The 12,329-nt window shown below is 43.1% G+C and overlaps 1 protein-coding gene across 1 annotated transcript in view; it reads right to left on the reverse strand.

Moving 5' to 3' along the window:
* LOC309550280 (maltase-glucoamylase-like) overlaps positions 1-12,329 on the reverse strand; it is a gene marked incomplete at its 5' end in the record, with an annotated part of 526,737 nt that overhangs the window by 300,684 nt on the left and 213,724 nt on the right. The window contains one exon of the mRNA XM_082250685.1: positions 3,944-3,993. Coding sequence (XP_082106811.1) covers positions 3,944-3,993 — 50 coding nt within the window. The remainder of the gene's footprint in view (positions 1-3,943; positions 3,994-12,329) is intronic.

The following is a 12,329-nucleotide window of genomic DNA, read 5'->3' on the forward strand; positions in this document are numbered from 1 at the left end:
GATTACGAAATGTTTACAATGAGTTTACAATAAATTTGAAACTATTATGTACTTTATGTAGTTATTTCTTAAAAGTGACCTGCCTCATTTAAAGCCCCATGACAATTATAGTTTTGTCTGTGTATGACTCCAGCTTGCCTGACCACATCTCTGATGTACTGTCTACTGGCTTGCTGATCTCTGACCCCATCCCTGACAACACCTTCTGCTTTACCCTGTCTGCTGTGATCCACCTTGGTGCCTACCTACTGTACCCAGCCTGTTGTACCTACCTGCAGTACTCACCTGTTGTCCCAGCTTTCAGTACTTACCTGCTGCATTTACCACTTCAACCAGCTTCCTGCTGTGTGCAGTCCACACAACCATCAGCTCTCCTGGGTCCTACTACTCACCTCATTGGATATCCACCTGCAGAGAGATCTCCACACCTGCATCTCTCAGCTGTGGCACAGCCAGTAATCCCTGCTTTTTTTGGGGTTTCATGTTTCCTGTTTCCACCTTCAGGGACACCAAGCACTCAGCCGCAAGGAGAGCCCTCTTAGCATTTCAGCTTCAAGACCAGGTATGTGACAAGGGCATATACACAGTGGTAAATGACAGCCCACTCCCTCCCTCCTCCTCCTCCTTCTTTATGCTCATCAACCAGCGAAACACAATGGGGCAGGGTATTACATGTAGATTAATGGAGGCTTCACCTTCCGTTTGTTCTAAGACACAGTCTGGAGGCGCGTGGCACAGCTTGTGACTGGCAGAAATCTGCCCACACCAAACTATTTCCACAAAAGATTAAAGATTTGATTTTAAATATATATTTGTATAACTACGGTAATTAAAACAGTTCTATTATTTTGTGTATGTATGGGTGGTTCCTGCGCTATCTGAGGCGGTGTTAATTCCTTCTTATTGCTGCACCACGATACTGGTACCAGGAACCAGTTGACACAGTAATTAAATAGGGGGGTTTTGTGGTGCGCTTCAAAAGTGAATTAAACTCCAAGAACGTTAATTGAAACTTAAATATAATATAATTAATAGATTCGTTTGTGGTGTGCGTGTGAAAGATGGGGTGTTTCTTTTTAGTAACTACGTATCCTTGTAGCTATAAATATATTGTGCTTCAATAAATATTGTGATTAAATAAATTGTGAAATAAACAAATTTTCCAATCTATAAAGTGCTAGGTGCTATAAGTCATCTATAAATACAGATAATGCCAACAAAGTCCTTAAAATCCTTAAAAACCAATAGTGATGCAAATAAATGTCCGTTCTTCCAAAACACCACAAATAAAATAATCAAGTGTGTGACTTCAATCTCCAACTTAAATCATAAAGTGCTTCCGTGCAGTTAAAGGTGCTGTGACTTTCTCCTCCACCAGGTGTCACTTCTAGGTGCTCTAAACTCTCACCTCGATAATGTGCATAAATCGCCTGTTTATATATATCTTTTCCCCGATTTTGGTGCTCCACGGCTCACGTATCCTATCTGAAGGGTCTTATCCGTGGTCCCGGAATGCCTCTAGGGGTCCGTATTGGGGTACTTTTTTTCTATGGATTCCTTAACTGCTGCCACGACCTCGGGGCTCATCAAATACAAAGGGCCATCATGGTGCAGTATTTAAAACAATTTATTTCGCATAAAAACAATTGCACTTACATTTAATCCGCTTCTTACAGGCATGTAAACAGTATAATTAGCGTTGGGAGAACTTCGCTACGATTCTCAACGTCACTTCCGGTTTCGGCGGCTCCTCCTACGCGTTACGTCACGTGACTTCCTCAGTCACAATATTTATTGAAGCACAATATATTTATAGCTACAAGGATACGTAGTTACTAAAAAGAAACACCCCATCTTTCACACGCACACCACAAACGAATCTATTAATTATATTATATTTAAGTTTCAATTAACGTTCTTGGAGTTTAATTCACTTTTGAAGCGCACCACAAAACCCCCCTATTTAGTTATATTATTTATTTATTTTTTTCTCTGTATTCCAAAGGCTGTTTTTTTTTTTTCTCATGAGACCAGCAGCAGAGGACTAGAAGCTCCTCCTGCTTATGTTTCCTTGCAGTCTGGCTAGGAAAGATCTGGGTCATGTGACAGCTGTATATCGATTAGTTCAAAAGTACTTAGATGTTTTTATTTTAAATATAATTTATTATAATAGTTACAGTGCTATCAGCTATATACAGAAATAGAAGGGACAATGTAAATGAAATAGTGTGTGTTTAGCATTACTTTAAGTTTTTGCTTACTTTGTAATTAAAGGTAAACCCAAGCAGTTTACAAACTCCATGCCTCGCCCCATGTACACCCCTACATACTAAAACATTGATTACACTACACTTGCCAGAGTGAGAGCAGTACATCATGTGACATAAAAAAAATTGAAACAACCACCATTTTATTCTCCAGGGTCTCTGCTTTCAGTAAACACATACTGTTCGAGGGTTTTATTCAATCTTGAGGCCTAAAACATTTTTCCTAAGCAAAAAAACGCAAAAACAGCTCTGGAAGACTTGCGTTTACCATAACTTTTTTTGTAAAACAAATAGTATTGCAATTGCCAATTTTTTTTGTAACATGGGAATCTCATCACTTGACATATCCCTCCTCCCATATTCCCCCCTTCCACCCCCCATTATTGCCTGACTCTTTCAAGTCATGCACATAGCTCTTGAAAGTTAGTTTTTATTCTGTGTTGCTCATGACACAAAAAATATTATATAGAATGTAACCTTGGAGGTCCTTCTCTTCAATTTGCAGCTTTGTTCACTAAATTGATTTTTTAACCGGTTGCCGACCGCCGCACGACTATATACTGCGGCAGTCAGCCCCGGCCAAGCAGAGTGACGTATGGATACGTCACTCGCCTGTCACTGACTTGGGAGCCAATTGCGGGCGGGCGCGCGCCCGCCGCGGCTCGTTCACAGACAAGTCAGTGCGTGTGACCGGCGGACCCGATGTCCGCCGGTCACACTATGATCGCTCCGGTGAAGGGAGAAAGGCAGAGCGGCTTATGTAAACAAGCCGCCCGTCATTCTCCCTGGTGTAAAAATGAAGATCAGACGGTTCTACTATGTAGGACCGTTGATCTTTGTTTTTACACCAATAGCAATATCCCTGCACAGTTAGAAACACGCCCCTAGGACACACTTAACCCCTCCCTGTCCAATACAGTTAACCCCTTCCCTGCCAGTGTCATTTTTACAGTAACAGTGCATATGTATAGCACTGATTACTGCAGTAATGTCACTGGTACCCCCAAAAGTGTCAAAAATGTCAGTCAAGGGTCCGATCTGTCCGCCGCAATGTCGCAGTACCGAAAAAAAATCGCAGATCGCCGCCATTACGCGTTAAAAAAAAATGACAAAAATCTTTCCCTTTGTTAGTAAACGCGATAACTTTTGCGCAAACCAATCAAAATACGCTTTTTGCGATTTTTTTTACCAAACATAGGTCGCATAAAACAGATTGGCCGAAAATGTTAAAAAATTTTGATTTTTACATTTTTTTGGGGAATTTCATATAAAAAAATGTGAAAAATATTGTTATTTTTGCAAAATTGACGCTCTTATTTTGTTTATAGCGCGTGATCAAAAAATCGCACAGGTGATCAAATACCACCAAAAGAAAGCTCTGTTTGTGGGAAAAAAAAGGACGTCAAATTTGTTTAGGTACAGCGTCGCACAACCGCGCAATTGTCCGTTAAAGTCACGCAGTGCCGAATCGCAAAATACCCCCTGGTCAGGAAGGGGGTAAAATCTTCCGGGGCTTAAGTGGTTAAAAGCTAAGTAAGGGCGATTCGAAAGTGACCAAAAATGAAAGAAAATGAGAAAGAGAATGTCACTTCAAATCTTCTTAATTCACAATCTCACATTTCGACCTTTAATATAATTAATTCACTAAAGAAAAAAAATCAGGGAAGAATACTTACATTGGATACTGAAAACTCATATAAAATGTAGTTTCCTTTTTCAATGGTTTCTATGAAAGAAAACAAACAATACAAATATACTTTAGAAATGATGAAATGATAAAATATTAGGAACTGTATGTGGTTACTCTCTCCCCTCAGCATGCTGCACGCCCCAACCAAAAAATCTCAACCAACTTGATAAAATAGGAGATGAATTCATTCTGCTCTTTGTATAAAATATTGTTAGTCGGAGGGGATGGACACACAATGTATAGACTTCCAGGCAGGGGAATGCTTATTAGAAACTCTAGGAAAATGTTATTGTGTCTTTGGTTTTGTAATTCTTTCAACAGCTCCTTCTTAAAAATGTTTTCTGCTTTTTCTTTAGACTGAAGTTTACACAGAGAATTTATCCACATGTCTGAATGCAACCGCGAACACTAAAGCAAAAATCATAATATAATAATATAATATAGTACTATATTTTATATTGTAGTGGAGTGTTATTAGTTTTGACCTCTTTTGCGGGCTATAAATAACAAAATTTAAATGTAGGTACCTTAGGTGAATGTTAGTAAATTTGAGTAAGAAGCTTACAGGTTTCCTCAATGTGAAGTTAGTGAGACTGTGCTATCATCATGCAGTATGGGTTATCGTTTAAGTAAATCAATTTAATTATTCTGCTCTGTAGTGTGAAAAAAGCAATGCTTCATCAGAGATGTATAGTAACTAAGTAGAACTACTTCACTACTGTACTTAAGTACCGAAAGGCGGTATCTGTACTTTCCTGGAGTAGAATTTTTTTCTCCTACTTCCACTTTTACTTCACTAAATTTTTTCGATGATTTCAATACTTCTACTCCGATATTTTTTTTTTGTGCTGCATAGTTACTCGTTACTATTATAAAAATTACCACTGCCAGAACAGTAGATGGCAGGTTTCATGAAGCTCAAAACATGTGTATTATCAGCGCATACGAAAATAAATGCTACTGTATGTATAAATAAAAGCTGCATTTGAAATAATAAAAAACAATATGATGTAAAAACTTTTGACTTCTTTCTTTAATAACTACATAACACAGTACTTTTCTTTTACTTTCAGTACTTGAGTAGCAAAATTTTTAAAAAAACTACTTGCAATTAGAGATGTATAGAACAGTTCCCGGCGAACTTAGCATGTTCGCGTTCGCCGCTGCGGGTGAACATATGCGATGTTCGGTCCGCCCCCTATAAGACATCATTGAGGCAAACTTTGACCCTGAACTTTACAGTCAGCAGACACATTTCCAGCCAATCAGCATACCTCCCTCCCACACCCTCCCACCTCCTATAAATAAGCAAGGGCAGCATCCATCTTAGATCATTCTGAAGCAGTGTGTGTAGTGAGAGTAGGGAGAGAGCTGCTGCTGCTGCTGTTAAGCTAGGGACAGTTAGTCAGTGTTCCTGGTCTTGCAGTGTTCTTGGTCCACTACTGCTGCAATATCAGCACCCCAAAAAGCCCTTCTAAGGGCTGGTATTTGTGGGTTTTTTTTATATATATATATATATATATATATTGTGACAGGAAGTCAGGAAAATCTATGGGTGTTGTCACTGACGGGAGATATATTTCTGCTTGGTTTAGACAATTCACTAATTGCTATCAGGTGTCGGCTGCAGAGGTAGGCAGGAAGGTGTACGGAAGTTGAGAACACTTTCAGCTGTTCAGAATGAGGCAATTAAGATCTCTATAACTTGTCCAAAGGGAGTCTATTGATTGCTGTCTCCTGAGGCTGTGTAAGCTGGGGAGAGCAGTCAGATGAGAGACTTCTAAAGGTGAGGTGTTGAATTTTTTTCTGTGTAAAGAAAACACAAATGGACATTTGAGTGTCTGCTGTAGAACCAGCAGGGTCTGCCCAAAGAGTAGGTTGGGAAGACTCCTTAGATAGGTTCCGGTGTGTGAGAAGGTAGACGCCCACAGTGGCCAGGATTTATTTTGTGTTTTGTTTTATTTTGATGTTTTTGCTGCATGCACTGTTTTGAAGAAATTGGACGAATAAACCATAAACTGTTGTTTTCAACCACTCCTCGGCTATCTCCCTGTGTGACGAACCCCCCCCAAAAGGGGTTATCCACACCCGCTACCGAGCTAATCCCTCACATATGGTGGAGTGCCGCGGGCAGTTAAAGTAAACCCAAAAAAATGGAGGAAATACTGAAACAACTGATTATATCGAATGCAGCCCAACAGCAGGCAAATGCAGCTCAACAGCAGGCAAATGCGGATTTTCAGCGGAGCTTTGCAGCTCAACAACAAGCTCACCGAGAGGCCATTGAAGGCGTGGAACAGAGACACCAGCAGCAAATGGAGGCCATTGTGAAACAGCTTCAGAGACAGCAGACCGAGGTTGGGAGTCAGGCCAGTAACATACCGACTTTTCGGGTAAACCACTTATTGCCAAAGATGACTACAGATGAGGACCCTGAGATGTTTCTGACCACGTTTGAAAGAACAGCGGAGAAAGAGAGTTGGCCTAAAGAACAGTGGGCTGGACTAGTGGCCCCCCTATTAGCTGGAGAAGCCCAAAAGGCATATTTTGACTTGGAACTTGCAGATGCAAAAAACTATGATCGATTAAAAGTGGAAATATTGGCACGTTTTGGGGTAACCTTGGATGTCCGTGCTCAGCGGGTCCACAATTGGAGTTATCAGCTGAAGAAACCACCCCGGTCGCAGATGTATGACCTCATCCATTTGGCTAAGAAATGGCTGCAGCCAGAAATTCTGTCCGGACCAGAAATTTTGGAGCGAGTAGTCATGGACAAATTTCTTAGGTCTCTTCCTAACACCCTGCAGAAATGGGTAAGCCATGGTGGTCCGGAAACCGCAGACAAATTAGTAGACCTGGTCGAAAGGTACCTAACAACTGAGAATTTGACCTCTTTTTCCAGAGATGCACAGACTTTTCACCCCAAGACCAGACCCTCCCCACCTATAAGTAAGACTGCGTCAGGGGATGGGGGTGGAGAGAGGATCCAAAGAGCAACTCGAGGTGTTAGTAGGACTACTACTAATGTTTGGCGAGAGCGACCTGGAAGACCCATCCCACAGGAGAGGACTGGAAGGTTGATTTGTTACCGTTGCCGGGAAGAGGGACATGTAGCAGCAGTTTGCCCAGCGGTTTGCCCAGTGGATGATGAACCCATGCATTGTGACTTTCTGACAGAGAGACGACAGTCCTTTTTTGCAACCACATACACTGCAGTAAAGGGGAATGAGAAACCTTTATATAGAATGTGTTTAGATGGTAAAGATGTTGTGGTATTGTTGGATTCAGGTAGCCTGGTTACCTTAGTGAGAAGTGATCTAGTGGTGAAAAAAAACGTACATCCTAGGAAAATGGCGGTAGTTTGTGTACATGGGGACACTCGAGAATATCCGGTGACTACAGTTTCCTTTGAAACCTCCCTCGGTAACTTGTGTCACCAAGTGGGTTTAGTTCCCAAACTGCCACATGACGCCATTGTGGGAAGGGATTTCCCAAAATTCTGGGAACTCTGGGATTGCCCAGATTCCCCAGTAGGTGGTTCTTCTGAGCCTGAACCATCTACTCCAGAATCCTCTAACTGTGAGGATTATCCTGAGTTTCCGTGCTCAGTCTTAGCCGGGGAAACACCAGTCCCTAGGGAGGAGCCTGCTACCTCAGAAGAGGAACAGCGGCCGTTAGGGTTGGATGACCTTAAAGTGCACCGAGAAAATTTTATCACTGAGCAATTGAGGGACCCCACATTGCTAAGAGCCCGGGAGAATGTAGTGAAGATAGATGGGGAGCTAGTTAACCCTGACGAGAGGATTGCCCTCCCTTACTTCATTATTGAGAGGGACCTCTTATATCGAGTGTCACAGAGGATAGAGGACACTGTTGAGCAACTGGTAGTGCCTAAACCGTACCGCAAGATGGTTTTGGAACTGGCCCATGGGCACATTCTTGGGGGACATTTGGGAGCAGAAAAAACCCGGGAGAGAATCACCCAGAGGTTTTATTGGCCTGGGATCACTAAGGAAGTGGAATTGTACTGCTCTTCCTGTCCAGTGTGTCAGATTAATGCACCCATGCCCCATTTCCGTAGTCCTTTGGTACCCCTGCCCATTATCGAGGTTCCTTTTGAGAGGATCGCCATGGATTTGGTTGGGCCCTTACTGAAGTCCACAAGAGGGCACCAGCACATCTTGGTGATAATGGATTATGCCACCCGTTACCCAGAAGCGATTCCTCTCCGAAATACCTCTGCTAAAACCATAGCCAAGGAGTTATTTCAAGTTGTCACCCGGGTGGGTCTACCTAAGGATATCCTAACTGACCAGGGCACCCCGTTTATGTCCAGGGTGACAAGAGAACTTTGTAAACTCCTGAAAGTGACCCAGTTACGTACCTCAGTATATCACCCTCAAACAGATGGGTTAGTGGAGAGGTTTAATAAAACGTTAAAACAAATGTTGAGGAAGGTGGTGGATAAAGACGGAAAGAATTGGGATTATCTGCTCCCTTATCTGATGTTTGCCATAAGAGAGGTTCCCCAATCATCCACAGGGTTCTCTCCGTTTGAGTTGCTGTATGGGAGGCACCCCCGGGGCCTACTTGACATTGCCAGGGAAACATGGGAGAGTGAGAGTTCCCCTCATCGAAGTGTGATTGAGCATGTTGCTCAAATGCAAGATAGAATTGCCCAAGTGATGCAGATTGTGAAGGCACATTTAGCCCAAGCCCAGTTGGCTCAACAAAGGATTTACAATCGTGGGGCCCAGGTCCGTTCTTTTGCACCTGGTGATAGGGTGTTGGTGTTGGTCCCCACGGTCGAAAGTAAATTCCTAGCCAAATGGCAGGGGCCCTATGAAGTATTGGAGAAAATAGGGATGGTGAATTATAAAATTAGCCAACCAGGAAGACGAAAACCTGAGCAGCTCTATCACGTGAACTTGTTAAAACCATGGAAGGATAGAGAGTCCTTGGTCGCTGAGACTACCCGAGTTTCTGCTCCAGTTCACCTGGCTGTCCCTGAAGTTGGGATAGCAGAGACTCTGTCCAAACTTCAGAAACAGGAGGTTAAAGAATTTGTGCTCCGTAATAGGGAGAAGTTTTCAGACCTGCCAGGTTGGGTCTCGGGAGTTAAACATGACATTATCACCACCCCAGGGGATAAGGTCAAGTTAAAGCCTTATAGAATTCCAGAAGCCCGGCGAGATGCCATTCGCCAGGAAGTAAAAAAAATGCTTGAGTTGGGGGTGATAGAAGAGTCAAATAGTGATTGGTCCAGTCCCATTGTCTTAGTGCCCAAACCAGATGGAAGTTGGCGGTTTTGTAATGATTTTCGCCGCCTGAATAAAATCACTAAGTTTGACACCTATCCTATGCCCCGCATAGATGAACTAATTGATCGCCTAGGCACTGCCCGGTACATGACCACGTTAGACCTTACCAAGGGTTATTGGCAAATTCCTCTCTCGGGGTCGGCCAGGGAAAAAACAGCATTTGTAACTCCAGACGGATCTTTCCAATATCGGAGGATGCCTTTTGGGTTACAGAATGCTCCTGCCACATTCCAACGCACCATGGATAAGACCCTTCGGCCTCATCTAGCCTATGCTGCTGCATACCTCGATGACGTGGTCATTCACAGTGAGGATTGGGACTCACACTTACCAAAAGTTCAGGCTGTGTTGGATTCCATCTGGAAAGCTGGGTTTACAGCCAATCCAAAAAAATGTACCATTGGGCTAGAAGAGGCGAAGTATCTGGGGTATACCATTGGTAGAGGTCTAATCAAGCCCCAAATAAACAAAGTTGAAGCTATTAAGGATTGGCCACGTCCCACCAGCAAGAAACAGGTTCGTGCATTTTTGGGGATTGCAGGTTATTATCGCCGTTTTATTCCCCATTTTGCCTCACAGGCTGCTTCCCTGACCAATCTGACCAAAGGGAAGGAGTCTGTCATGATCAAATGGACTCCCGAGGCAGAAACAGCTTTTCAGGCTTTAAAACAGGCCTTATGTAGCCAGCCAGTTTTAAAGTCGCCTGATTTTTCACGAGACTTTGTGGTCCAGACAGATGCATCAAATGTGGGTTTAGGAGCTGTACTGTCCCAGATTATCAAGGGGGAAGAACACCCTGTTATGTACCTCAGCCGAAAGTTGAAGGCCCATGAAGAGAATTATGCCACCATTGAGAAAGAGTGTTTGGCGGTGAAATGGGCCTTGGATTCTCTCCGATACTACCTCCTGGGTAGACAGTTTGAACTGGTGACGGATCACGCCCCATTGAAGTGGATGGCACAGAACAAGGAGACCAATAGGAGAATAAATAGGTGGTTTCTGGCCCTTCAGGAGTTTAGTTTTGTGGTAACGCATCGCCCCGGTGTTCAAATGGGGAATGCAGATGGTTTGTCCCGTGCACATGCGTGCCTGTCAACCTGTGTCCCAACCCTAGGGTTGAAACAAGAGGGGGGGGTATGTGACAGGAAGTCAGGAAAATCTATGGGTGTTGTCACTGACGGGAGATATATTTCTGCTTGGTTTAGACAATTCACTAATTGCTATCAGGTGTCGGCTGCAGAGGTAGGCAGGAAGGTGTACGGAAGTTGAGAACACTTTCAGCTGTTCAGAATGAGGCAATTAGGATCTCTATAACTTGTCCAAAGGGAGTCTATTGATTGCTGTCTCCTGAGGCTGTGTAAGCTGGGGAGAGCAGTCAGATGAGAGACTTCTAAAGGTGAGGTGTTGAATTTTTTTCTGTGTAAAGAAAACACAAATGGACATTTGAGTGTCTGCTGTAGAACCAGCAGGGTCTGCCCAAAGAGTAGGTTGGGAAGACTCCTTAGATAGGTTCCGGTGTGTGAGAAGGTAGACGCCCACAGTGGCCAGGATTTATTTTGTGTTTTGTTTTATTTTGATGTTTTTGCTGCATGCACTGTTTTGAAGAAATTGGACGAATAAACCATAAACTGTTGTTTTCAACCACTCCTCGGCTATCTCCCTGTGTGACGAACCCCCCCCAAAAGGGGTTATCCACACCCGCTACCGAGCTAATCCCTCACAATATATATATATATATATATATATATATATATATATACCTAGCGTCCCCAAAAGCCCTTCTAAGGGCTGGTATTTGTGTAATTTTTTTTATAGATATATATATATACCTAGCGTCCCCAAAAGCCCTTTTAAGGGCTGGTAATTGAGGATTTTTTTTTTATTTATATATATATACATATATATATATCTAGTGTCCCCAAAAGCCCTTTTAAGGGCTGGTAATTGAGGATTTTTTTTTATTTATATATATATATATATATATACATATATATATATATATATATATCTAGTGTCCCCAAAAGCCCTTTTAAGGGCTGGTAAGGTAATAGAGTTTTTTCTTTATATATATATATATATATATCTATTGTACACTGCAGTTGCCTGCCCGCTGTGTGTGAGAGGCCACAGACCCACCACAGACTGTACTGTGTGCACACCACACTCATTTCGGGTGGCACAGGCACAGTACCTTGCATTTTAAAAAATATTTTTTTTTTCCTCTGTCATAATTGCAGTGAGTGCTGTGTCAGGTCCACAAAGTGCACTGTACCCACTGCAGTGCACTGCCCACTACTGATATATATACGGTGGCACAGCATCTTGTTGCAAATTGAAAAAAAAAAATATTTTTTATTATTGCAGTTGCCTGGGCTGCCAGTGACTGTCAGGTCCACAGAGTGTACTGTGCCCACTGCAGTGCCACTGTGTGCCCACCCACCACTGATATATAAGGTGGCACAGCAGCTTGCAAAGTAAAAAAATATATATATATTTTTTAATTGCAGTTGCCTGGGTGCCAGTGACTGCTGTCAGGTCCACAGAGAGTGTACTGTGCCACTGCCCACCCACCACTGATATATAATATGGCACAGCAGCTTGCAAAGTAAAAACAAATATATATATTTTTTAATTGCAGTTGCCTGGGTGCCAGTGACTGTCAGGCCCACAGAGTGTACTGTACCCACTGCCCAACACTCCTATAGGGTGGCACAGCACCTTGCACTCATAGTACACAACACATTAAAAAAAAAAATGACAGGCAGAGGCAGGCCACCCCGCAAGGGCCGTCGTGGTCGTGGTGCTGTGATTTCCTTAGGCCCTAGAATAATGCCCAGTGTTCAGAGGCCACCACAGACCCTGAACTCAAAAAATTCTGAGGCCATAGTTGACTGGCTTACACAGGACACCCAATCGTCTACAGCTTCCGCTCGGAACCTTAATGCACCATCCTCCTCCAGCTCAGCTTCGGGCACCTCTCAATTTACCACTCACCAGCCCGCCGGCACCACCACCAACACTAGCACCACAGCCGCTTCACTTGATCCGTCA

This window comes from Pelophylax lessonae (assembly GCF_965119305.1).
Source record: "Pelophylax lessonae genome assembly, chromosome: 3".
NCBI classification, from domain to species: Eukaryota; Metazoa; Chordata; class Amphibia; order Anura; family Ranidae; genus Pelophylax; species Pelophylax lessonae.